This window comes from Cyanistes caeruleus, chromosome 10, assembly GCF_971803275.1.
Source record: "Cyanistes caeruleus chromosome 10, bCyaCae1.hap1.1, whole genome shotgun sequence".
Classification (NCBI taxonomy): Eukaryota; Metazoa; Chordata; class Aves; order Passeriformes; family Paridae; genus Cyanistes; species Cyanistes caeruleus.
This window is the reverse complement of record NC_141710.1, coordinates 16,469,102-16,496,675: the sequence shown is the minus strand read 5'-3', so window position 1 is coordinate 16,496,675 and position 27,574 is coordinate 16,469,102. Positions and strand designations below refer to the sequence as shown.

At 47.5% G+C, this 27,574-nt stretch overlaps 2 protein-coding genes and 1 long non-coding RNA gene across 7 annotated transcripts in view; 1 reads left to right on the top strand and 2 right to left on the bottom strand.

Moving 5' to 3' along the window:
- The window catches only part of DVL3 (dishevelled segment polarity protein 3), a 34,020-nt gene extending 32,614 nt beyond the window's left edge, over positions 1 to 1,406 (bottom strand). For 4 of the 5 annotated variants that reach the window (XM_086844684.1, XM_086844683.1, XM_086844686.1 and 1 more), the window contains exon 1: positions 717 to 920. In XM_086844684.1, coding sequence (XP_086700810.1) covers positions 717 to 883 — 167 coding nt within the window. In that variant the 5' untranslated portion in view covers positions 884 to 920. Of the gene's footprint in view, positions 1 to 716; positions 921 to 1,311 lie in introns of those variants that run through there. The other variant, XM_086844681.1, reaches the window with a different exon arrangement.
- LOC147651333 (uncharacterized) lies at positions 569 to 12,384 on the top strand. The gene is made up of 2 exons (XR_015274668.1): positions 569 to 826; positions 6,918 to 12,384. It is a non-coding gene; the product is annotated as an uncharacterized LOC147651333 (long non-coding RNA).
- EIF2B5 (eukaryotic translation initiation factor 2B subunit epsilon) lies at positions 4,709 to 23,468 on the bottom strand. Its single transcript, XM_023932939.2, has 16 exons — positions 23,258 to 23,468; positions 21,994 to 22,118; positions 21,446 to 21,631; positions 21,181 to 21,358; positions 19,905 to 19,985; positions 19,162 to 19,239; positions 18,769 to 19,081; positions 17,966 to 18,111; positions 17,536 to 17,671; positions 16,981 to 17,082; positions 16,236 to 16,343; positions 15,257 to 15,347; positions 14,349 to 14,472; positions 9,079 to 9,204; positions 7,472 to 7,582; positions 4,709 to 6,422 (listed from the first exon to the last, which is right to left on the bottom strand). Exons 1-16 carry the CDS (start codon positions 23,408 to 23,410, stop codon positions 6,357 to 6,359), a joined length of 2,124 nt encoding a protein of 707 aa, XP_023788707.2. The 5' UTR covers positions 23,411 to 23,468; the 3' UTR covers positions 4,709 to 6,356.
- Positions 23,469 to 27,574: the final 4,106 nt, after the last annotated feature.

Below are 27,574 nucleotides of genomic sequence, written 5' to 3'. Positions count from 1 at the left end.
AAGGGGCACTTTCTCCAGGCAGACACACTGGGCGATGCCCAGGCCCTTTTGGTGGGTAATGACAGTCCTGAGTAGGATACAACCTGGGGATGCCACCCTAGACACCCCAATGTGGCCTGCATGGGAGATACTACATCAGGCAAGGTGTTGGCCAAACATCCTGAGTACGGGGAGGGGGTGACCCTCAGATGCGGATGATGGTCTCCTCCAAGGCGCCTCTGGCACCTAAAGCAGGGTATCACCAGCTCTCTCACCGAGTTTCGCATGGAGCAGCTTCTCCAGAGCTGATGCGGGATCCGAGGATGTGGGGCTGTCCCCGGAGGTAGCACCCAGGGACAACGAACCCCAGAGAATGTGCACAGGGGGGTACCACCATCAGCCTCCCACAGGTGAGATCCTGGGGTGCACGGAGGGTGTGTCCCCCCAGACAGAACCCAAGGGGGTCACCACCCCCATCCTCTACAAGGAAAGTCAGTGGGGATGGAGGATGGATCGGGATCCCCCTCCCCGCGCCGGGCACGAGAAGGGCACCTCCCCACCCCGGGGTCCCGGCCCCGCCGTCCCGGGGCGCAACCGGGGCCGAGGGGCAGCCAGCCCCGGCCCAGCCCCGTGACGGGCGGGAGTTCTCCAGTCGCCCCCCCGTGCTCCCCGGGGAGCCCCACGGGGCCCGGGCTCCACGCGTGGCCCCGGGGGACCGGGCCCGGGCCCGCTCTCACCCGAAGTCGTCGTCCATGGACTTGAAGTAGAACTTGTAGTTGGGGCGGTTGAGGAGCCCCTTGAAGTCGCCGAGGGTGACGCGCTCGGCCGGGATCGGCAGCTTCACCAGGTACGGCGTCTCCTGCTCGTCCAGGTGGTAAATGATCTTCGTCTCGGCCGCCGCCATGGCGCCCCTGCCCGGCCGCCAGGCCCCCGCCTCTGCCTCCGCCGCCTCCTCCGCCCCGGCCCGGACCCCCAGACCCGGCCCGGCCCCCGCCCGCGCCCCGGCCCGGCCCGGCTGCGGCCTCCGCACGCCCGCTCCCCCCGCGCCCCTTGTTCTCCGGGTCCCAGCGCCGCCCGGCTGCACGGCGCAAGCTCGGCCTCGGCCGGCCCCGCCCCGCCCGCCGTCCCGGCCCCGCCGGAACCGGAACCGGCGCCCCGCGGGGCCGCGGCGCGGAGCGGGACCGGCCCCGCACCGGCACTCGCTATGGGCCGGGACCGGGCTCAGCGGGCAGCCCGGGAGTTTGGGCTCAGATCCCGCCACGATGCTGGCCCGCACCCTGCCCCCGAGCCAGATCCCGCATCGATAGGAGACCCCCCTTCGCTAGAACTGACCCTCTCGTTTGGAACTGACCGCCCTACACACCCATCCACCGTGCCCCGTGGGGGTGCACGGCCCCTGGGACTGCACACCTCCAGCCCCATCGCCCGTGGGTGCGTTGGGGTTTATACTTTATATCCACATCCTCCCATCCGCAGCCTGGTACTCCCCGTGCACCCACAGTCCCAGTGCCAGCTGGCAATATACCTCTCCCAGGCTCCTCACCCCCATTCAGCTTTCACACCCCTGTTACACCCTCTGATGCTGCTTCACACACAGGGTCGTTCCTGTGTCCCACAGCCTCTGCTTCTGTCCACACTCCAAGCCTCCCCTTCTATCTCTGCAGCCCTGGTCCTTTATCACACACCTCCCAGCTTTCCCCATGCTCCTCACACAGCTATGTGCCCCGTGAGTACAGCTTACAAAACATGAGGCATATCCATCTCTACCCTACTCTACCATGTGCAGACGCCTCTGAGCTTCCTGTACTGTGTCTCAGATGGCCACCACACACAGGGACTATCATTGACCCCAGCTCATGTACAGCTGAGGCTTCCCTCTGAACCCCTTGTCACCATCCAACAACTAATCCCAGTACTCAGATCTTTTCCTCACTAAGCAGACTCTTTCCTCTGCTCTTCGTGAGCATCCCCCGTTCCACATACCATGGCCTCTTCAACTGGGCACCTTTTGGCTGTGTGGTTTCTTCCCATCCTCTATCTCCCTGGACCCCAGCACATCCTTACCTATAGTCATCAGCACTGTGATCCCAGCCCCTAGGACTTGCCTCTGTTCCACAGCAGTCTCAGGCTGTCTGATTTCCCCTCTGCACACCTTGCCAGCACCCAATGGGCACCACGGAACCATCTCCATCAGCAGTTTCCCGGAGCTGTGGCTGAGAGCAGAGCTGGGGTAGATGGAATTTTGGGAACACCCACCAACAGGAAGGACAAGAACTGCCTTGCACCGTCCTGGATTAGAAGGAACAAATGCAGAGGAAGCACCACACCGTGGGCCTGCACAGGGCATGAGACTAGATCAGCCCTCAGACTAGACTCTCCTGCCGTAGGAAAAGGAGTCAGGGAGGTCCTAGAGGGAACAGAGCCAAGTTCCTAAGGCAGGCAGGCAGGCTGAGCTAAATAAGCCTCCTAATGCATGAAATAGTCCTGCAGGCATTGCTAGTTATTACCTGGGCAGCACTGCTAGACTGGGGGAAGAACCTGACATTAAACTTAAAAAAAGAGTAAGAATCTAAGGGAAGTCCTCAGGTAAGCAGAAGTTGTAAAAGGTCTGAGACTTTCCTGTGTTTCCACATCAGCTCTTGGAAGATTGTAATTTCTTTATGCTCGGAGCTCTGGTAAAAGCTGGTGTACCTGGAATGAAGAATCCAGGTCAGGAATGGAAAAGTTTAGTTTAAATTACTTCTTCCTGTGTCAACCCTGACAGAGCTAATCCTAAAGTCTTTGTGTAACACCTCTCTGCCCCAAAAGCAGGCACATGTAAAAGAATCCTAGTCTGCCCTTAGCAGGGCCACTGTCTCACCCACCTCCCAGCACAGCTGTGGATGCACCTCAGAGCCTGTATTGTACACATTAGACACCTTTGTTACCAATAGGGCAATTTTCAGTAGTGCTGAGCTCCCAAAGGAGCACATGCAGCTCAGGGGAGCAGTACCACACCCCCCAGGGTAGTAGTAGATGAAATCTCATTGCTACAGCTGCCTTTTCTTTTAAAACAGGCCAAGTGACAGAATAGACTCAATGATGGATTGGTTTCACTGTTCACAGAGGCCTTGTGCTGTATGACTCACTAACACAGTGGCAAAGAAATTAGCAGGAGGGGATTACGCTGTGCACTCCAAGGTCCTCAAGGAAGAGTTTCTGAACTGCCTGTTGGCTTATTTTTGCAATTATTGCAACTTAAAAATTGCACCATTGATAACATTGTTTCTTCTTAGAGAGTACACAGGCTTCAGACATTTTAGTGCACCTTGGAACAGCCCAAAGCAGAGGTGATGTACTTGAGTTCCATTGCTTACACCTTTAAGCAACACCGAACTATTATCTTCTTTTAAAAGGGTTACAAGAATGCCTTTCTTTTCCTCCTCCTTTCCTTTCCTCCTTTCCTTTCCTCCTTTCCTTTCCTCCTCCTTCCTTTCCTTTCCTTTCCTTTCCTTTCCTTTCCTTTCCTTTCCTTTCCTTTCCTTTCCTTTCCTTTCCTTTCCTTTCCTTTCCTTTCCTTTCCTTTCCTTTCCTTTCCTTTCCTTTCCTTTCCTTTCCTTTCCTTTCCTTTCCTTTCCTTTCCTTTCCTTTCCTTTCCTTTCCTTTCCTTTCCCCCTCCCCTCCCCTTCCCCTTACCTCCCTCCCTGATGGAAAGCCAAACAACTTGATTATTATAGCCTTAGGAAAATAAATTACATTGCTCAGAGATGGGCAGCAATGATTCCACATTCAAGATTGCTCTCAAAGGCATTTCTAGTCTTCCAACCAAAAAAACTTCTTGACTGAAGCAGTAAGAAAGCATCAAGTCCATCCTACACTTCAGCAATGGAGTAAATGCTCCTTTAAAAAGTACCACACATATCAGTACATAAGGATGCTGCACCACACCAGAACTCCACCTTGGAGAGTATCAAGTGTCCTAATTTGTTTTCTTTTTGCTACTCTACTCTTGGCATCTGTAAAACTACCCCACCACACACACCACCAGGGCCTGAAGGACATGGCCATAAAGCAACATTCTCCCCTTGGATTTTAACTCCCAGGTAAAAAAGCAGCTCATACCACAAAGTTGGAGCAAAGGAGGAAGGAATGTGGCAAAAACAGAAGTGTAATTGTTACTTGGCAGAAATAATCAAGAACTTCTGGCAAACTGAACTATTTACAGCACTACATGTTAAATTTATTCTTAAGTCATTTTTACCCTGTAAAAGGAAAAAAATACTTGAGATGTCCAAAGAAATTTTAAAATAACCAAGTCTTGCCACTGTTTTGTAAATGGTTTTACTAAGAGCTCTGCAGTTGCCTTTCCCTGCCTCTGCCAACTCCTATTTCCCAACATCAGGAGGGCACAACGCAGGACATATCACCCATCAATTCCCATAATGACAAATTATAACATTTCTTTAGATTTAAGGTTCATCTTTGCAACATAATTCTGTACAAAACCAAACCTCACCCACTTCAGGATTCCAGGTTCGGAAGTTTTAATGAATTGTTCTCTAGTTGCAAACATGAGTTACCACCAAACACTTTCATTGATTCAGTGCTGTGCTGATTTCCTACCTGCCTATTGTGTGCTTAAAATCTGGGAAAAAAGCAGTGATGAGTTATTTAACTTACACATGAAGCCCTGCTCAAGGGCAGAGACTGGAGACATAAAATTCCAAGTCAAAAAAGGGAAACAAGCTGGTAACACCAGGATAGTTTTTATTTGCTCCCTGAATTAAATATTGGCAGATACAGAAAATTCAAATACCAACTATTTCCCCAACATTTACAAGACTGAGTTTGCAATGTCAGAAAACAAGGACATTTATGCACAATCCTGGCAACTGATAGTGTGAGTGCACAAGATGGCCCTGCCTGAACATCAGCTTTTTAGAGGCAGTATCCCTGGTTCCAGCATCAAATGCTGTCCCCTCACTGACAATTGTGGCACCACGGAACGGCCAAGTAAATATCCTGAGTGGGCAGCTCCAGTGCATTTCCCCCTGCAAAGGATTTATTCCATGCTCCTCCTGAAGGGACAGAGGCAAGGTCAGAACATCCAACAAATAACCCACCTATGAACACAAGCTGATGGTTGTGGTACCCTTTTCACTCTGTTTTTTGTGAGCAGGGGAGAATACAGCACAGTGACACTTCCAAGCAAGCCGTTCTTAAAGGCCTTGCTGCTGCCACACATTGTCTGAGCCAGAGGCACACGCACTCCCTGCTGCCTGCCGAGCTACTCTGCAGCTGCAGAGCCTCACGGTGGGTTTGCAGCACTTTCCCTGCTGTCTGAGGAAAGTTTTCAAATAAATAAACAGCCATGAAGTAAGCAAGCTTATGTAACTGAAATCATGTGGATACACAGACTGTGTGCTGCTGAAGGAAATACCATTCGCTCCTTTTCACACTGGAGCAGAACTTAGGAACTTGCATTCTCCTCAAAGCAGCTGGTGCAGTCAATGCCCCCAGGGCAAAACCCAAGTGTAGTTGGTGCAGTGGGAGGAGCCAGGCACCTCTGCTCCCTTTTCATAAAAAAGAGAAACAGACACTTCTCTAAAACATGCCTGCTAAGCTGGGGGCTCAGAAGAATGATATGTGCAGGATATGGTGATCCGTACAGCCATCCACCATCAGCCAACCCTGTGGGGAAGCTGAGCACACATCACCCCCAGTTCTACAGAAACACATGGTTTTACCAACTCCGCTGTGCAACTTGTGTTAGATCCTAACATGGCAGATGGCAAGAGATTTTCCCTTTTGTAAAGATCACAGAAGTGCCTTCTAGGCTGCAAAATGCCTTGGGCATCCTCAGACATTGCATCTTCTCCAGGCACAAGAACTCCTGAATTCTAGTCCTGCACTCCAGATCCTAATCCACATGCTCTTACTCACCAACCTTGCCAGTGTCTCTTCAGCAGGAGTTCCCTTAGCTCCAGAAGCAACAATGACTCCAAATACCTTAGCTGTATGACCACTCTTCCACAACCCTGATGGTTAGGTCTACAGGGGCATCGTATGCATTTGCATCTACTCTCTCCCTTTGTATTAGTAACAAGGACCTCCCAAAAATAGCTTACAGTACATCATATCCAGGTTCCAGAGGGATTCTAGGTATCACCACCTCCTGCTTTTCCCTTATAGTTTTTACACTGGGTTGCAACATAAGGTGCAAATGAGGGAGGGAGGGAAGTGGCAAAGTTGGGAACACACAACTGAATTAATGATGGGATTGTCAGTCACTTCGATGTCAGGCCCCACATCTACACACCATGCACTGGCATTGATCTTGCCCTGCCCACTTGGCCCAGAAAGGCAGTGAGAGCCTCTTCTCATGCTGAGCCACCATGTCAGTCTTGGTCGCCATCAGACGACTCCTCCTCTGCCTCCTCCAGCCACTGGATAAACTTCTGGAGCTGCAGAGAGAATGAGACATAATTGGGTAACAACTGACACCTAAGGGATGCTGGAAATGCTCAACAAATACACTTGTGTGAGTGACCATCACTATAATGCACAAGAAAGAGAATGTTTCCAGAAGAAACAGAAATGGAGGCAGATTGAGGGAGGGAGATACAATTAGGTGAAAAACAACTGGGATACCACAGACAAATGCAGACTGATTAAATTCCTAAAGGAGATTCCTCCAGTCAGACAATCCTTCCAACACTCAGCAAAAAGACAAAAGCTTGATGGCAGCTTCACCTCAGCTGACATGTTAGGAAAACTCTGCTGGGGAAAAAATCTTGTCCCTCAGAAACTGCTGTTATAAAGGCAGTTCATTTTATATTTTAACTGGGCTTGAACAAGCAGCTGAAAGCTTTGCTGACCTATACTAATAGCTGACTTTGCAAAGGTCTTGAACAAAGTTGTTCTTCAGATGGCTTTTTTTTCCTCTACTTCTCTTCCAGATCCAGGGAGGAGGACTGGAACAGGGCTCAGCAAAACTGCAGCACAAAGTTCTGCCTGATGGAGGAGGGAAGTTTATATGCTCCTTGCAACAGAAGCCAAATGAAACCACTCAGTACAGCAAATGCTTAGAAATATATGTGAAGGGACTGCTGAGCCAGGAATGAAAGCTTCAAAGGAATTGCATGGGGCCAGCACACAGGGCATTGGCCTAAAGCCCATTGCAAATGGGTGTTGGCTTAGTGAAGCCGTGCTGCTACTCCCAGAAAGTGCTGGCCTCGTGCTACAGAGCCCACTAGAAACAATTCTCATACTACCTCCATTCCTCATCCAAACAGGATGATTATGGCAGAATGCACAGAAATGTCTGCTCTGGAGAACAAATCTGTGTTGCTTAGCGCACTGTTTTTGTGCAGTGTTTCTTGGCCTACTATGTGATGGCAGCTGCTCCACAGAAGGTGACAGTGACACCAAACTTCACTCGAAGTTTCTTTCAGCAGCTGTTGTCTATCTTTCTCCCCCCACTGTGGCCTCTCCCAACACCTTTGTGACTCACCCGTTGGTTCTTACGAAGCTGCTTTCCTTTGTCAGACGTATCCCGCAAAGAGAACCAATTGAGAATTACATCTTCTTCCAGAATTTCCAGCTGGTAAAATGTCATCAACACCTGCATCAATTAGAAAAGAGCAACAGGCTCTCTATAAACTCTTTTGGGACTAGCTCACGTCCAAGTACAAAGTTTGCACGTAAGCTGTGTCTCTCAGCTCTGTCTTCTCCAGAAGGCACTCAGTCTGCTTCATTTTCCTTCTACTGTTAAAAATAACCGTGATTCTCCCACCAAGCCTTATGTTCCTGATGGATGCTGTGACACATAATGAGTCAAAGTTGAAGCCCCACCAGCTTCAGCTCTGAGGATGTTGGGTAGGACTGAGAGCAGTGGGCAACAAGGGGTCACAGAGGACATCAGTTCAAGATGTAAGTTATTTTTAAAGCAAACCCAAACACCATCCCCAAAGCAGATCCAACGAGCAACTGATGCAGGCTTACATACAACAGTGACACGGGCAGAGGAGCATGAACCTATCCAGCTCTGCACCCCAGGCTCCCTCCTCCTGCCAGCTCTCTCTTTGCAGTGCCTTATGGCAGGTGACAAAAACAACTGGTCATTCGTCAGCTCAAGCCCCTGCCCCGTGAGCAAGGGGGAGACACCATCAGGCTTTCTCAGGGTGCCTTTGTGCTCAGGCAGAGCAGGCACTTCGCCGTTGGTCTCCCTGCAGTGCAGCACTAACAAAGCTGGCTGCCAACTCCGAATATAAAGTGTCACTTCAATTCCCAGCCTCTAGGGAAACCCAGGCCCCTAGAATAATGGACACATGCCAAACAATTGCTGTGATTCAAGGACATTTTGGCTCACCAAACTGAAGGCTTTTGGCTCCAGTCCTAAGTGCTTTGCCATCAGCCAGAAGTACTGGTAGCAGAAGTTAGGATTACTCTTTCTTGAGGAATCAAGAGCTAAGCAGGCTCTAGGAGAGCTCTTCCAACACAGACAGGGGCTTCCTGAGTTGATGCTAAAGAAGCCTTGCAATCCAAGTCAAATGCTCTCCATGTGATAGGGCAGACAGAATGCAGGGACAAAATATTTGTGAAGGATGGTGAGGAGGAATATATGAAAATTCTCAGAAGCAGGGAGACAGATAATAAGCCACATGGCAGATTCCCTTTACTCCCAATTTCATAACTAGCTCAGCCTGAATAAAATTCCACTTTTATTCGCAGCTTTTCTGTTTTGCATTCCAAAGTAGGATAAACCATTTAGCAGTGAGATCCCAGGGACCATGGAGAGATAAATGAAATGAGTGAATCTCTGGCCTTGCCTCTTCCAGCGTCATACAACAAGGACATCTATGTTGGAAGCTGCAAAATAATAGCTCCCCACAGGCTGCAGGGTGGTAATTAATACTCACCCTCAGCTGTGCTCCCTCAGAGGCACAGGCAGACACAGAACTTTTTTTGTTTTTAAATAAATTGTTACAGATGGATTTTCTACACACCCTCACCACCAAGACCCCAAAATTCTCTCCCCTAAAGCAGAGAGGTGATTATGTAAATAGGATGCATTCTACTGTGAATCTAGCAAAAACAGGTTTGGGAGCGGATACTCACTTTAGCTATCGATGTGCAGAGACTGTCATGTTCCAAGAAGAATTCTTCAATGGCACATAAGGCATTCAAGTGATCTGACGCTCGTTTTATGTAGTTCTTAAACAATGGGGTCCAGTTCTTCAACAGCTGCAGGGAGAAAACACAGAAGATCTCCTGAGCTGAGATGGATGGGTGCACTCAGCCCTGTGTCTCAGCTGTGTTACACCAAGAAAGTGACCCAGGGAAGCATTTTATGAAACCATTCAGCTGACTACTTCAGGTATTTGACCCTTGCTGTCCATGAAACAGATGCTATTGAGTCTCACATGTGAGGACAGAACCTGGTTTTACTAAGGTTTCAAAATATCTATTAGCTTTCTTATTTTTGCCTCTCTTGATGGAATACTAGATCATCACAATAAATGTGTTCAATGGAGTCTGGTATTCAAATAAAACCTCTTCACTGCAGACTGATAAGGAGAGATACCTCCATGCTACTCAGAGCCTCCCCCCACAGAACAGCTGACATTTCAGTGGAATTTTCCTTCAAAGCAGAAGGACGAATAAGGCAACATAGAAAAAGATAATGCCAGGTTAATTACCAGCTGAGTAGAAGTGAACAGTGAAAAACAACCAACCCTAAAACAGGAACACGTCAGAGCAGCCCCTAAGTGCAAATCACACATTTGCTGTGTGCCTAGAGGCTTGTTTGGATCCTGAAGCCTGCTGCAGGGAATGGGTGGGAAGGATGAAGGGCAAGAAGTTGTTACACTATTAGTTGTTCTCTCCTCCAAGGCTTATTTTTCTTGAAGTTTTAAGTTTAATAATTTTAGTGCTGCCTCTTCAAACAGTATTTCTGAGTCTCCCACAGCTCCTTCCCTTGTTGTACCTATCTGGGAAATATGCAGCAGGGAGCTCTGCAAAGCAGCACAAACTGACCTGAATCTGGGATAGGAGATAATACTTAGATCCCTGTCCATAAAAATTTTAAAAGCTATCAGGGCTTGGATAAGATACAAAAATTCTTCATTGGCCACATCATGACCTCACCACCCTACAAAAACATCGTAGGAAATTAAATCAGAGTTCCACATCTTTTTAAATGGAATAATTCAACAGCAGGCAATCCTGAAACTACACCCCTGGCATGCTTGCACAGATACAGTGGTTTGCTGTGCCTTCAGCAGTGTCTCCTTGCAGAACACATCTGGTCTGTTTTGAAGGGAAATTGGAAATCCACAGGGGCTTGGGGTGTGATGAAGAAGCTTTTAGTCACCTACATTTGGGGTTCATCAGCATTATACTGTCCAGGATAACTGTTAACAGGCATTAGACCTGAGAGAGGGAGAGTGCCAGGCTAGTGAGGACTACCAAAGGTAGCCTGAGCTAGGAAACAATGCTGCTCTGCTCAGTAGTACTGTAGATGGAGTACAGAGCACTCCATCACCTCTTCAGAGACATTTGCTATGCAACCATGCTAGAATTTGCATGCCTCAAGCAGAAACAAAGAAAAGGATTAGTACAAACAAATAAAATGTGCAGTGGTACATTGGCTGGTTTAAGGAACAGCAGTAACAGCATAGAATGATCCTGATCATCATGGTATCACAATAAAACAACTGAGGGTTCTGTGGCATTTACAGGAGGTACTTTAGTGTTTAGCAAAATACTAAACACTCTTCCCTCCTCTACAACCATTTCCCCATTCTTATTATTCTTTGGAATCTTCACCTCAACTGCAGTAAAGCTACTGAGAAGTTCCTTCCAGGCTAAGAAACACTTTGTAATACCTTTCTATTAACACCTTTAAATCATAAGCAGGCACAAATCTAATCAGAAGCTATTGAGTTTCTGAAAGAAGGTTATTTGTAAAGAAAACACTCACAACCCCACGACTCAATTCAGTGTGCCTGCTGCTGGAAAAGGGAAAGAAGTAAAAATATACTGTGTCAAGTTGTATTGCACCGTAACTGGTGCTAATGGGGATAGTAGGGCTCAGCCCCACAGAGCCCCTAGGAAAAACATCCTCTAAGCCTGACCAGAGAGACTATTTTGGGAGTTTCATGAAAATCTAAACTGGAGAATTAGAAGCTTGCAATGTGGAGTTGATGAAACACTGAAAAATGTGGAAAGTTACCTGACAGAGAGGCCTATGGACAATATCACAATTTTTCAGGCTTTGACTCTACACAGATAATTCCTCAAAACAACCTACAGTTTGGAGAAAGCAATGAGATTTCTCTAACAGGTTGATTCATTTTTCATCAAATCTGGTCAACGATATTCCAACTTCAAAGAGGTTTGTGATCCAGCTCTCTTGTCAGAAGGACAGTCTCAACACCAAGATCATTTTATACCTACCACCAGCACAGAACACCATCAGGAAGTATGTGCAAAACATGATGGACAAAACTGTAATTCCAGCCTGTCAGACCACAACAGCAACTGTGCTAATCACCATAAATGGCTTCAGTGACAGCAGAAATCCATTTGGTCCCCAAATAAGCAATCCCACAGTGTGTTCACATACACACAATTACAGAATCCCAGATCTGGGAAAGGTTTATAGCTGTTGGAAAGGTCTATTTCTGCACCTTCTCTCCTTTACAGCTTGTACAAGAACTGAACAAGATGCCTGACATACCTCAAACTGGCTATCTCTATTTCTCAAGCCTGCATGTTTCATCTGAAAAAACTACCCACGGGAATATCCTTTACGAGATGCGTGTTTCCTAAAATTGCTGCAACACTTTAGAGCATCATGCTCAGGGGTCAGCACTTCAGACCACATACTGTGGTTTCACGTCAAACCATACATCACAACTATGGCATTCCCACCATTTCCCCTCCTGAGCTGCCTGGGACTGCTCTGACATAGGTTTTACATAAACAACCCATCTTAATTCAGCATTTCTTGGTCAGAGTTGAGCTACAAAGAGAGTGAGAAACATAAAAAGGTCTGTAAGGTTCGGTGGGCTTCGGATACCCATCACTCTCAGAATGCAGGTAGCCTCAACTCACACAAAATAACACTTTTCCATAACTACACCATTATGAGCAGCTCTCAGCCCAAAACTGCTATTGCCTGAGGCAGTTTTAGCTGCAAACTTCAGCAGCAACTGCTTTCATTATGTACTAACTAAATACCAAGCCTGTGCTTGGGATTTGCAGACTGCAAATCAGAATTAGTAAATTAATGTTCTTTTTGCTAACCAGGGAATTGCAAGCTGCAGAGAAGCCACTGTTCCAGATGCTGTACAACTTCTGCCCAAAGAATGGGTCTTTTCAGAGCACTGCTGGTAAATACACAAAGCTGCTGCCTCAGAAGACCAGTGATGTGTGTTTAATAAGCCTTTTTAGGGTGGTTCATTACATCTATTAGAGATGTATCTCATCCCAAATACTGGGTTATTGTAACAGTGACAAACATCATGAGTGCAAGTGAACACACCTGTACCTGACCAGGACACTGTGCTCCTGCTGAATGCAGTTCAGAAAGTCAGCACAGCAATCCTGAACACAGTGAAGGCACCATCTGATGCACAATCTGTCCCAGAGAAGGATTCTCTAAGAAACTTATTGGTTGTTCTTTACAAGGGAGAATCTAGAGAAACTGGCTGCCATGATGTTCAATTGGTTTGACACCTGGCTTTTTTTGAAAAATCTAAGGGTAATTTGTACTTCATAAATGAACACAATTCCCTGCCTAGACAAATGCCACCTGCCCATGACATGACACATGGCCACTCTAAACATTACAATTTGATTATTACTACTTCTCACTAAAGGTGAGCTGACTTGCTCTTTCTGCTGCTAAACATAAGCATTAGCTTTCCTTTGATGAAAAATATATGGACAAAGTTACCCAGAGAAACTCTTCATGTACTACCATTGTCTTCAGCTTCTAGGGGTTTGGGGTAATTACACAAAACTTTATGCATTTATATGCTTCATCCCAGACTACAACATCTTCTAACTGGGTGCTGCAGTGAAATTCTCCTTTACCACTCATGCTAGAGTAGGAGCCTAATCTGGAAGACCAAGAGATGCCATATCCCAGTTGGGATAAAAAAAAAAAATCCCACTATTCTATATAGCTACCAACTCCACACAAGCTGTTGTCTAGATGTACTGCTTTCCACCTAGAATCTAACACCTGCTCCAACATTTTCTTCAGTCCTCCTCCTTCAATTCTTTTTCTAGGACAGGACATGCTTGCTATTCAAGAAAACAGTCTGGAAAAATGAACAAAAGCAAGCAGAATTTAAACAGAGTGAGCAGCAAAATCTCACTAAGCCATCTGAAGAATAGATCAGTTTACATGGATGTTTTCTGCAGAAGGCAGAAATCTCCATGTAAACATGGACATGTTTGTTTACATTGGACATCACATGTCCAAGGGGTGAATTAAGTAGCATTCTTACACCTACACAAAGGAGAATGTTTTCCACCTTTTCCCATCAATTGAAAGCACATACTTCCTCAGAGAAAAGATTATGAGGAAGTTCAGTGTTCCTTTCAATCTCCTAAAAAAAAAGTAGTCCTAAAAAATTGAAGTAGTCTTTCTCAGACATGTGTCAGACCTATTCATTCTGAAAGAGCACATTCAGAATCTGTAGAGTTTGCAAAGTCAAATACATAAATGGACAAAGAGACAAAAATACTACAGTGACTTCAGCTTGGGTGAACAAAACCATTAAGAGAAAACTGCCTGCTTTTAAAAACAGATCCTACCCTATTTTGTCTGCCATAAGGCAGGAAATTGAAGTTGGTACACCCAACTATACAACCCATCTCCCTAGAAAGAAAGCAGAACTTTATCTTTGCACAAGGACTACGATATCATGACTTTACATTTGGCTTGAAAAAAATTGTCACCAATTACAGGATGCACACAAGGAAGATCCACTGGGATCCCCACTGTGCTCCCCACTGTCCCAGGCACAGGACTTGAGATGGATTAAAACCGCATTGCTGGAATGCAAGCCTGTAAAGACATCTCTACCAGACCTTCTCTTTTCACTTTTACAAATGATGCACTTCTACTGTCTCACACAGGCAACAGAAATAACCACAGGTATTGAAGTAGAGCTCCCACACTTGCAGTCTCAGGTGAGCTCTGTCAAGCAGGAACAACAGTTTCAGTTCATTCTTACTTCTATAGAAGACAAAGAGGCTCATGAACTCAAGGAGTTCAAGTGGCTCCAGGCTTAACCAAAGAGATTTCTCAGGCAGGAGCTACTTGGGGCACACAGAGAGCCCAAGGAAGAGTCAAACAGAGCAGGACTCACAGGAAGTAGTGCTGAGAAATAGTTCTGGGAGTCCAGGTTTGCATCCAGCTGCTGCAGTGGGAACTCCAGGATCACTTTACTGAGCACCTGCATCATCTCGTTCAGGCCAATGTTATATGCATACCTACAATGAAAAAGGCAAAAACCCCTCAACATTTCACACTGTCTGATCTCTGCAGACTGTGGCTATTCACAGAAATAGAGTAGAAAGTCTCATTTTCATCTTCTCAACCTATTTTTTGTTTATTTGGTTTTGCAAATATTCAGACAATAAAATCACTTTATCAGTGATTCATCAGGCCCTGCATAAGTCCTGAAAATGTGTTTTCACAATTGGAACAAGCTGCTGCAGGGACAGCACCCTCACATTTACCAGAGTGCTGTAGGAATGCTCTTTTACAAATACAGGCCCACAGGTTTAGATTTGACAAACACTAGACAAAAGGCACTCTGATTATGTGTTCTAGACTTGCTGCTGTAAAAATACTGTGGACAAGCCACACCATAGCACAGCCCCAGCTGCAGGCAGGTGGCTGAATGCTGCAATGCCCAGAGTAGCACACCCTGCATGAACTTCCAGGCAGTCATACCAAGAACTGGCTTGTTCTCTTCAGTCCACAGTTATTTAGCAGCAACTCAATCTCTTGTTACAGAGATGGGGCAGGAAAAGCCTAACCACCAAGGATGCTAGACATGCAGCTGGTGCTCTCCATCAACTCCTGCTGTCATTCAGTCATGATGTCTAAGCTGCATTTCTCATGCTCCATATTGATAAAATGCCTAACAATGGGCATTCACATGGTTTCTCCTCTTCTTTTGACATGTCTGCTGTCAATCCCAACTGTTCAGCATAAGGAACAATATCCCTAAGGATGTCCCAAGGATGCTTAAGGACATCCCCAACTCACTTGAGGGAGTTGATTTCCAGGACCAGGTTGTCACAGGAAATGTTTTCTTCTTCACCCCTTTGTAACGTACCCAGAACCTCATTCTGGAAAACTAATGAAAGAAAGGACAGGCAGTTAGACTTGAGGGAAAAGCACAGATTCTTCAAACTGCTCATTACTGAAGGAATGATTCCCTTCACAAAAAAAGTATTCTGACACAGATGTCTATTTGTTCTCTGTAAGCTGACACAAACCCACAGCAACTATACTTATAAATAGTGGGATATAATTCAAACAAAGGAAACCACCAACTAAATATCATTGATGTATCCACAGAAACCAGTACAAAGCTATTTACCTCTGCAGCTTTTTAGAGAAGATTTTCTGTTATACTTTCATAATCTAGTCTTTCCTATTCAGACAAACATCATCTTCCCATAATTGAAAGTATTAATTCAAATCTAAAATTTATTGGTGTAATTTCCTTTGTGGTGATATTCCAACATGAGAAAGTTTTTGAGTTTTTCCAATTTGGCCTGAACCTCTTTCAAATCCGGATAAGCTTAACACAACAAAACAGAAAATCAAAGCATCTCTTCCAAAAGAGGCAGCTCCTACAAGGATATTTATTTCTCCAGAATGATTACAGTACTAAGCTGTCCATACAGTGAAACTCGGCTGGACCTTCCCATAGTCTCTAAAATTAGGCTATGGCACTGCTATTTAAACAGACATCTCAGGGAGGTCTCTTTCATGAAGGTCCAGTGATGAGGATGAGAAAGATGGAGGCTCTTTGTCTAGTTTCTCACCCTTGACTGCCTTGGGTTAACCCAGTAGTGATACGGGGAATATTGAAGAACTCTGTAGAAAACGCAGGAAGTGAGATCAGGAAACAATGTATCATAGAGATGCTCAAATTTTCCTGTACACCTAAAGAAAGCAGCACAAACCTCCCACACTGCATTATCTACAGTCGCTGTACTTCTTTAGCCCATCTCACCTTTGATGTCATCCAGCTGAGGGGAAGCTGCCCGACTGTCTGGCTCCTCAGAGCCCATGCTCAGGTCACTGTCAGATTCGCTCTCTTCCTCAGAGTGCATAACTGGGCCTGAGGAAGGAGAAGATGCAGCATTCAGCACTAAAAAGCTGCAACTATCACATGCCATGAGGAACCAGCTGTCCCAGGGACTTCCCAACCAAGTCAGCAACTATCTGTCCTTGCAAGGAAGCTTCTATTTACAGGTCCAGATAATTATATTCGTTGCAGAGGGAACACTACAGCTGGCACTAGGATAATGGGATTTTTTGGGAGTCTGCAGGCAGACAACAAAGGACAGGGACAGAAGCAACTGCATTTTGCGCAGACTGCTGACTCACAGTGGAGCAATGTCAGCAGACCCTGCCACTGGCAGGAAGAAAGCCAACAGCACCTGGAATAGCCAAAGCATATTCCCATCTGAGGGAGGGCCTGGTGAGTGACCCATAGTGCAGCATTCCCAGCACAGACAGCTCTGTGTGTTAGTGTAAGGCAAATATCTAACAAACACCTTCCACAGAGCACATGTAGAGAGAATCTGGTCCATGACCTGCTTTTACCTCTCACTCTCCCTCCACACATAGCTGTTACATGGAGCCAATCTGCTTCACAAAGCCCAAGTCTTGCTCTAGACACAACTACCAGAATCCCACTTGGCCCACATGCCTATCTGTTCACCCCCAGGTGACCACACTAAACTTCTCCTCACCCCATAGGCTTTGTCTCTGCTCTTCTTCATCCTCTTCATTCTTGTCATCTGCTTTCCAGAGATAGCCTCTGCCTTCTGAGCCTACATCCTTTTTATTGTAACCTGAAAAAGAATCAGCAATCAGAGTGTGGATGTACTGGATCTGCTTACAGGCAAAGCTGAAATAGACTGATATAACCTGCATATTACTGCCCCTAAATAGCCTTCATCAAGAAGGAGCTGGGATTCCTGCAGATGCATATGGGTTTCAGCTTGGATTTTCTCACATGCTTTGACAAGTGACTTACTCCTTCCTACAGCAGCAACATTTGGCAGACCATGTTTAGATCCCTTGACAAACCCACACTGTAGCAACAGTATTTCACAAGGACAAAGCCCTTGGACACAGCTGAGTATCCTTGCTTGCCCTGATTAAAACATATAGGTTCCAGGTTGAATGAAGCACTAAGCACCCTGGCCCTGCAGTGTCTGGAATGGGGCTGGTAAAGACCCCAAAAGACCATGGAAGACAAAACCTTCTGCATAGCTTTAGTGCATGGAGACAGACTCTCATACCTTTCAATTTCACTTTGCTCTCCTTGTTTACACCAGAATCATCGCTGAACTGGTCATCGTCCTCTTCCTCCTCATCTGGGGGGTGCAGAGAGATCACTGTGCCCTCAGAGAGAGTAATGCCAGGACCCACTACTACCTGAAAATACGTGAGACATATCTTAATGAAAAACACTCTGACTGGCCCTTGTACTTCCACCAGAACCTCCTCCAGACAAGCTGTCCCTAGCAAGTGTAACTGAAGACATCAGCATGGCTACATTTCATACTATACTGTTCCAGCCAAGCAAAGGGAAGAAAAGGGTAGGAGCACTAGCACAGTTTCCACCTCTGCAAAAAGACTTGGGGCAGCCCTGTGTTCTGGAATAGTACAGTGTAAGATGAGTAACCTGCCAAGAGAGGCAGAAAGCAGAACAGACATAAATCAGCTCACCTGAGAAGACAGGACACAGCGGGGCTTTAGCTTTACTTTCTCCTTCACTTCAGCCTCATCACAGACAACAGAATGGTTAATCTCCACGTTATCTGCTACGTGCACTCGGTCCCACAGAACAGCTCCATCCAAAGTGACTTTATCACCTGTTATACACCAAGTACAAATTTGTTAAGGAAGGCTGTCTGGTGCTCTCTGACACTGCTGAGTCCACTAGGAAGCATCTTACTGACTCCCAACGCCCTTGATACATGATGGATGTTAGACAACAGGGCAAAATTTACCTCAGAGGCCTACATCCACTTCTTACCCAAAATTGAAAGACAAATTTGTTCCCTACAGAGAATTGAAAGTAACAACTGACACCTCAGTTTTGGACAAACACAGTCAATTCACAAAAAAAAAAATAAAATAGAAAATCCAGCCAAGGCGAAGAGGAAGTGAGCTAGGAGGGAGCAAGGTTAGGAGTGAGCTGCTAGGAAACAGCTCATGAAAATGGGGACAGATGTCCCTTATTTGCAGGATGTTGGTGGTTGATAACTTTAGATCAGTAAAGATCATGCATTCTCTGCTGCTGAAGTAACTCATTTGCATGAAGTACTTTCCAGCTTCATTATGGTACCCTCAAAACTTTAATCTATTTCCTCTGCTAGTAAACCAAGATTTTCTCCTTTCTTCACAAGCAATCAATCAGGACCCATGTATCATCCTCTCTCAGTGCCAAACACACTTTAAAAACTGAAGTTCAACAAATGTGTGTCCTGGCCTGGCAAGGCTGGTACATCCCTCATTCTTGCACTCACCTATCCTACAGTTCTGCCCAATAACGCTGTTGGTGATGGAGCAGTTGCTGCCAATGACTGTTCCCTGCCCGATGAGCACGTTTTCTTCCAGCACACTGCCATGGCCAAGGCTCACATCCACCCCTCGGTAAATATTGTGTTTAGAGTGGGTGTAACTCTGGTTCTTGTCATCAGTGAAGTTCATCTCTGGAGTGAGAGGATAAACCCAGCGCCGGATGATGTCAGAGCACACAGCTTCGTACATCAGTAGGTTGCATATATGAGCACCATACTCTTCTGTTGCTACATGCATATGGATCTGGTTCCCCAGGACCTGGGAGACAGGCAGGAGCACATCAGAAGGTTCTCTAAGGCAAAGTAAGAGGATCTCCCTTGTAACAACCCTCTCCTTACCTCCTCATTCACCAACAGACCACGCACGAAGTCATCCCGTGTCTGGTAGTCAAAATTGTCTGTGAACAGTTCAGCCACCTGCCAGAAATAAAGTACATGGAAATAACACAGAGTCAAATTATACAATATAGGAAAGCGATGGTCTTGTCTTGAACAAAGCTCTGACTCCTTCTGCTAGGAATATTGACCCTCCCATCTCCTCCTGAATCCATGAAGAGATTCTAGTTTTCAAAAGGGGTAAGACATTGCCTTAGCATTTCCAAGCAATTTGCCCAGCCTCACTTTGGAGTTTCACCCCCAAAGGAAGGCTGTGGACAAACTTTATCAGATCTGGAAGATATGTTACTAAGCCTTAGCTGGAATAACCCTGAATGTTACCCTATCATAGTACCAGCTTACAAGTACTGACACTTCAGAGCACAGCCACCACCTCTGCTCCACAGATGTTAATTCTACCAAAGTGAAATCACATTTTTTCTGAAATAGTTTCATTCTGTGCCAAATCAGACAGTCTCTGGATGCATCCACCATGTATTTCTGCCTGGGCTTGAGCAGCGGATGCCATAAACAGACTGAGCCTCCATGTGTTCCACACAGCAGCACCACATGATCACCCTGGCCCTCAGCTCAGACAGTTCTGTTTTCCAAACCTGGTACTCAGGCCACATAAAGCCCCTGCACACCAGTAGTACCAAGGGAGCAGTGCAGACTGATTTTTGGATCCTTGGAAGGGCAAGGCTCACCTGTGGAGAGCAGATGCTGATATGACAATCCAGCAAGTCATGGCGCACCTCGACATTCTCAATAGAGTTCTGGAACAGACTCTGATAGAGGAAAAAATTCAGATGACCTGAGTGCCCCATGCAGTACTGAACCCCAAAAGCTTCTATAAGCCAGGGGCAGTATTGACTGAATTATATTAAACTAGATGAAGTTCTGAGAATCAGAGAGATCTAGAAACTACACTAGACCCAATCCTAGCAAGCACAGACTGGTCACACAAAGAGTTGAGTGTCTGCTAGCAGAGACTGCCCCTGCCCTTACAAAGTGCAAGCCTCCCAGAAACAGCTTGTACTTCCAACAATCACTTTTCTTCCAGGAGGCTCCTTACCTCAGTCTCTGGGAGCTACAACTGTACAAAAAAAAAAAAAAAAATTGATAAAGCTAAATATAATTTTTACAGCTGTGGGTCAGTTTTGTATTGTTGGGTTTTGTTTCTTTTGGTTTTTTATTTTTGGTTTCCTACAGTGATTTGTATTTCCATTTGAAGACATGAAATAACCTCTTGATTACTGATTTGAGGATGAAAATATTATACAATCACAGCTTTAGTTCTGAGTTGAAGAAAAAAACTGGTCCATCTATCTCATGGAGAAAGTGCCTCCATAGACATTTACTGCATTAAGTCAACAAACAGGTAATAGGAGGTACCACTCCTTGCACCTCTGTAATCCCACCCCAAGTCAGGCTCAACAACACTTCAAAATGGAAAGGGTTGTTAAACACTGAAATGGACTGTCCAGGGAGCTACTGGTGTCCCATCCCTGGAGGTATTCAAGAAATGACTGGATGTGCCATGGTCTAGTTGATAAGGTGGTGATCAAAGGTTGGACTCTGATCTCAGAGGACTTTTCCAACCTAAATGATTTGGTAAAAATGATCTGTGTATGGTAGAGGTATATGCACCCCAATTTGGGAGCCCCTGCGATAGCACAAATAATCTCATTTCCCTGTTTTACATCATGGAAAGGAAATAAAGGGCAAAACCTGAACTGTGAGAAGTACATCTGCCATTCAGTTCAAACTGGAATGAGCCACAAACGTGTGTCCCAGCATGATTTCACCAAGCCTCAAATAAAGATTAAGGGGGAAAAAGCCAGTTTACCCCAAGTTACTTCCTATCATCTGCTTCTCCAAGAGGAGCAGCTAGGACAGTTCCCCAGCCCTCATTCGGGGAGGATCTCCTTGGGTGGGCTGCACTACCACAGTCCTTTTCCACCTGCCAGGTTCCAGACGCACCATAGGAAAGCGGAATCGTTTCAGCCCCTGCGTCCTCTGGTAGTGAAGGACACGGTTTGTGGCACTGTCCATAGCAATAACAATGTCATCCTCCTTGCACCTGGCATGGTGGCCAGGCGAGGACTCCTTGAATATCATCGTCATCACAGACACATTCTTTTCCATCTTGCGACGTAACCTAAAAAAGGAGGGCAGAACTATGAGAACACTCCTCAGAGAGCTACAGACCACAGTCTGAGCAAGCGTTCACTCTTCCAGCACCTACTTGTGCTCTTCCAGGGCTTTGGATATATTGAAGTTGGACACCACATCACCAGTGACCAGGATGAAGTCAGAACGAACAAGGGACTTGGCATCCACGTCTCGCAGCACGTCACCAAGGGAGCGGTACAGGTCCGAGGTGACAAAGCGCACCGTATTGGGAGATGTGTGCCGGCACCACTTGGATTTTCTGGAAGAAGGGAAAAAAACATCAGGAAGGAATAAAGAGGCTGTTCCTACCGACACACTACGACACAGTGTCCCAGTGCATGCCACACCCGTAAGGGGATGCAAGGAGCATCCTGTGACAGTGAGCCCGATATTGCCAGGCTCGGGTACACTCAGAAGGTGAACTGACAAGCAGTCCCACAACACTCAACTCTTAACAAACTGCACAACCACCCTCCTACACAGCAGGAACAGTCTTTTCTGAAATAGGAGACCACTGCTGAAAGGATGTCTCTTACAGTTTTCGTAAGAATCAGTGAGGCCTTTGAGGCTCACTGGAGGGTAGATGAATACTTTCTAAAACTAAAAAGAAGAGATTCTTACTGCAAATGCTCTTTTATCTCAGCTGACTTCCAACAGCAGAAAACAAAGGTTTCTTCCACTCCAGTTGCTGTTAGGAACTCCAAGGTATAGTCAATCATAGCCACATTTGCCATAGGTAAAAGAGCCTGAAAAAATAACAAAACCAAAAAACATACAGATAGCTGAACAAACACTCAGTGCCCCAACATCAGCAACAGCCCCTTCCAACCTGGGGATATAATGTGATCAATAGTACCAGAAACATAATGTAAGTAACCATACCAGGTTTTATAAAAACGTTTTACAGTTGATCTAAACAGTAAGAGCTAATTTGTGATCTTCTAGGGGCAGATCCTCAGTTCAGAAAGAAAGGCATAAAAATATGAAGTTATCACTGAAAACTGTTCAAGAAGACTCAGATAAATGACAAAGACTGGAAAGAACCCCAACAGAACAGTGCTGATTCCCTGACTCAGGCTTTAACTGCTTCAAGAAAAACCTGTCAGACATGAATGATGAAGCCACAGGAATATGAGTGTCCAGAATTAAACAAGGGGAAAAAAACCCAACCTAAAGTGAAATAAGTACTCTCTTGACTTGAGATTCAAATCACACTTTTAAACTGAGTTACTGAGTCACACCTTAGTGATGCCATACCATTCCTTAATTCATTTTTGGTGCTGTTTCATCTCAGGCCTGAGCCTGCGTGTATAATTACAAGCACCACCAACACTTCATCAGCAAATGAGGTAAGATAATTGTTCAGACTTAAAGTCTCCAGATGCTTTTCATGTTCCTTTAACACACAGCCTTTTGAGTTGGATAATTAAAAGTACTACCCCCATCCATTTTTCTGGCCATATTCTTTAATGCATTACAGCTGGCAAGGGCCAAGATTTCGTTTCTTCTTTTCTGATAATAAACAAGCCCGTCCAAACCCGCTGCCAGTCCTGCACCAGCCACAGACGAGGAGCCAACAGCGCAGTTCGCCAGGCCATATGGAAAAGCGGGCAGCACCAAGGCAGCAATCAGATCCTCGCTGCCTCTCCAGAGGGGACGGAAATTCCCACGGGCGAGAACTGTCGGAGCGCAGGAGGGGGGGACAAGCCGCGGCGGGGGTTGCCCGAACCCGGGAGGTCGGGGAGCCTCGCCCCCTCCCGACCCGGCCCGGCCTCTCGCCAGATCCCTGCCCACCCCGGCCTCCCGGGGACGGTGCACACCGAGATAGGCGGCCCCGGAGGCACCGGAGCGACGCAGGCAGCAGCACCCAGAGGGGATTTCTCACCCGTGGCCGGTCCTTGGAGATCGGGAAAAAGCGGCGGTTGAAGCTGTCGGCGACCAGCACAGCCTGGAGCGGCGGCGGCGGCTCCTCCTGCGGGTCGGGGCCGCGGGCGGACCCCCCGCTCGCCCCGCGCCGCGCGGTACCGCGGGCCGCCATCGCCGCACGCGGCCGCCGCCGCTTCCGCTTCCGCTCGCGACGGGAGCGGCAACGGGCGCCCGGCGGGGACACAACAGCGCGGGGCGGCGCGTCCCGGCCGCAGCGGGGCGGGAGCTGTTCCTTGGCTCCCCATCATCTCGCTCCTCCCGGCATCACCTCCGTGGAGAAGATCCGCCGTTGCAGGGCCTCAGGAGCGGGGAGAGGCGTTTCATCGCCATCTCCCGAGGAGGCAGCGGGGGTAGAGCCGCGCAGCTGCCTGGGGAAAGCCTGAATATCCCCACAGACGTCCCCAGGTGGCTTCGGGGTGTGTGTGGTGCTTTGATGTGACCCTGATGGTGTCTGGTTTAGGGAGCAGTGATGTTTTCTGATACACTTCCTAGCAGCGACGTGTTTGTGCTGCGTTTCCAAATGTCCAGACGCTGTTTCTGCAAAGGACAGCCTTGATGTGAAGCAGCCCGTCAGTGCACAGCTCTCACCTGCCATCAAAAAGCTGTCCCCAAAACCCACAGCCCCTGAGGGACCCATCGGAGCTCACCCAGAGACCCTTCCAGAGTGGATGGGAGGAAAGAAGACGTGGTTTCTGAGAGTGGGGGTGGCATTTTTCTTCTCCTCAGCTTGGTGAAGCAGCTGAGATGCTGCAGTGCTGGCTGTTCCCCTGCTTGGACACTGTCAGTTCCACGGATCCCGATCTCCTCCAGACATTCCTGCCCAGCCCAGGCTCCATCCTCACACAGCTCTCTGATTGTGCTTCAGTGCTATCCCGGTCCTCAGGGATGGGCCATGTACAGCCCTCAGCACAGAAAACCTGCCCTCAGCTGTGTCCCTCCTCTGCTGCCTTTCCCTGCAGCCAGTCCCACCATCACCTGCTCATTTGTCACTGAGGAAAAGCTGTGTGATAATCCTGCATCCAAAACCAGGAAAACAGGCTGAAAGACCTCTGTAGGGAGCTCCTCATGGGACGGCAGCAGAAGGGCTATGGAGGGTCCTGAGCCTGGCAGCCGGAGAGCCCTTTCCAGGGCTGGTGCTCGCTGCCTTGCCCCGTTGTCACACTTCTGCCCCTCCACGTGGGACAGGCATTCACAGCCCCTGCTCTGTCACCTCACCAGCCTCTCTTCATACCCCTCAGTCCCCATAAATTGACACACTGTGATGCCCTGCTCTGGTCCTCACTGCTGTCATCTGCTATTGAGTGACAAGCCAAAGGCTGAAAGAGTCTCAAATTCAATTGTGGTCTGAGAGAAACAGGGCATTTGCACCCCCACCTCCGTAGCAGGGCCTCTCCCAAGGGCGGAAGGTGGCACGCGCTTATCAGCCCAAGGCACACACAGATGGCCTTTCCATCCTGAGGGAGGGAAATTGAGGGAGGCACCACTTAACCACAGACCTACAGCACTGCCCCAATGTCATGGGCAGTGCCACACAGTCCCCGTAGCATTGCTGAGGGGTCTTTAGTAAAGGGAAGAAAGCTGTAACAGGCAACATGCGGTATTCCTCCCCACCGATTGAATTGCAGGTCCAGGACCGATGTAGAAAACAAAGTCTCCTCTGTCTTCTGAAGGACTCTGCAGCACTGGGTATTCCCTGAAATTTCCCTGAGCAGTTAAAATGTTTAGGCATCACTTACGTGGTGCCATCTGTGCCCAGTGACTTGTGACTGAGCTCTTGCTGTGCCACAACTTGCGGCTGAGTCGCTTGACCTTAGCTAGTGGTCTGGAAAAAAGCAGCAAGGATGGACACAACAAGAAAATATAAATTAGCTGCCCATGGGAAATAAATAATCCCCATCCTTTTCAAAAATAAATATCTGCATACCCCTGGGAATTCTGTTGCCCTGGCAAAGGAACTAACCCCAGAACAAAGGGTCCCAGATGGTTTCAGCACAGGGGTCACAGCCTGAGGAGTGATCCAAAAGGTGGATTTGTCATTGCCTGAGGGCAGGACAGCATCTTAGTTCCTGCTTATGTGGCACTAAGTGCATAAACAGCACCAGAAATCAGGTCTGATCCAGCTTGCACAGCCACTGCGTGTGTTGGGACCGGGCACAGAGAGGTTGACAGGGGAACCAGCAGATTATCTGGCTAATTACATCCTGTTCTCTCCAAATGAGGCGAGTTTCCAAGACGTTGCCCTGGTAAATTGGCAAGAACAAGGAAAGACAAATCAAGGTAATTGCTAATGAACTAAACTCAAAATCAGCTTGATAAATATTCCTCAGGCTTTGCAATTTCCCTTTGGTCTCACTGGGAACTTGCAGGCCAGCAGCACCCAGGCCAAACATTTTCTGAAAGCAACGTAATTCCAGGGGAGCTTTTAAAACTGAAATGACCTCATGAAAATTGAAATGAGAGGGAACTGGATTTGATTGGAGGTCTGCCAATCCCAGTATCCCACAGTGACTGGGCAGGGTGGTGGGAAGACAGAGACTGTGGGACTTCTCCTTGCTGCCTCATCCTTGGATATCCCTGGACAGAGCATACACCCTGTACAGGGCAGCAGACACTGACTCTGGGAATGATGAGCCTGGTGGGGATGCTCTGCTCCCTGGAACAGCTTTCTGGTCCCTGTTCCTGCATTTTAAAAAAATTTCTCTTTTCATTTGTTTCTGAGCATTTGTTTGTTTCCCTCCGTAGACACAATGGTCAATGAGGCATATCTAAGCCTTGGCAGACAGCTCTGGGTTTGGTCCTATATTAGACTGCTTTGAGACCCCACTCAGGGGCTGAGTGGAATCAGGGGGTCTCCAGAGTGGTGAGATTTGCAATGAGGAGGATCACAGGAAATCTGCATGGAAGGACCATGTACCTAACATGAGGCTCATTTCCCCTCATATGTCCTGCCTGGTGGCCAGCAACTCTGATGCTTTTAGAGCATCCTTCTGTGCCTTCAGCAGAGCTGTGCGACTTCTGTCATCTCAGCTCCAGGTCAGGGATGCAATTAGTGCCTAAACTCAGCTCTTCTTGGCCCACTCCATGGCGTCAGGGAGCCTGGTTTTGTTGGGGCAATTCCCACACAGTGCCAGATGTGACAGGCACAGGCCATGAACCCCAGCACACAGAACTCTGGGCACTCAGCAGAGTGTCCTGGACTTAGCCAGGACAGCTGATGCTCACTTGGCAGATCTAGAAAGGGGTCTGCCTGCCCCAAGCACCCTTGGAGGAGCTCCTGCCCTGGGGAGAAGGGATAGGCAATGGGCAGGACATGGACATTGTCCAGCTTTCTTATACATCTGAATGACTCTGTACCTGACACGAGATTTACCTGAGCATTGAACCAAATTCTGCAGGGAAAAATAAAATTGCAGACCACTAGTAAGTTAGTAAGCATGAAAGCCAGACAGATTCTACACCCCAACCCTTCTGCCTCCTTGCCTCCCACGCCCTGGGCTCTGGCCAAGCAGGGACAGCAGGGATACTGACTCACAGGCTATTCATCTACTCTTTGCTCATTTGGGTTTCTCCTGTGCTTCTCAGCAGAGGGTTTCTGCCAGATGAACTGCTGGGCTTCATCCGCTCTTGGCTCCTGGCTTGACATACTTGAGAAGGTGAACCAGACATGTGGCCACCCTGTCTGCATCCCCCTGGGTTTCCAGCTCTCCTGGGGTGCTGCTTGCAGACCTCTCTGGTATTGCTTTCCACCACAGGGGATTCTGTGCCCAGCATCCCTCAACTGCTAACAGGTAGAATGCATTACTGCTGCCTGAACTCTGGGCTACCACAACTCCCTGTACTCAGCTGCTGTACCAGCTGGGACATGCAACAAGGCAGGAGCTGCATCAGCACTTCCCCAGCTGCCAGAATATGGAGATGGAGCTGGAGGGGTCCATTTGCAAGGAGCAAAGCATTTACAGCAGAGAGGTGCTGATGGTGGACATTCATCCCGTGTCTCTAGATGCCACACAGGTATGTTAAGCTGAGAAGGTTCCCCATGTGTGGCACAGGTCTCCCTGGGGGGACAGGGGACAGCAGAGGCCCCTCTGCTTACTTACAGAAGGGACATCCATGTGACAGTCTGTCTGCTGCTGCCTGGAGCTCAGGAACCTGAAATGAGAAGGAAAGCACAGCAAAGTCCCAGGGTAAATTTCTCTCTAATTTACTTCTTCTTGGGACTTTTCCTGGTCCCAGGCCCTGCCCTCATAGACACAGGCTTAGCAGTAGGATATACTGC

Excerpts from the sequence above, each read along its gene's own strand:
- EIF2B5 (XM_023932939.2), bottom strand. The coding sequence starts at position 23,410 with ATGGCGGCCCGCGGTACCGCGCGGCGCGGGGCGAGCGGGGGGTCCGCC. Across the intron at positions 19,240-19,904 it reads TCAGCATCTGCTCTCCACAG|GTGGCTGAACTGTTCACAGA; the intron begins GTGAGCCTTGCC and ends TATTTCTGGCAG. Across the intron at positions 15,348-16,235 it reads TCAGCTGGATGACATCAAAG|TTTTCCAGAATGAGGTTCTG; the intron begins GTGAGATGGGCT and ends TTCTTTCATTAG.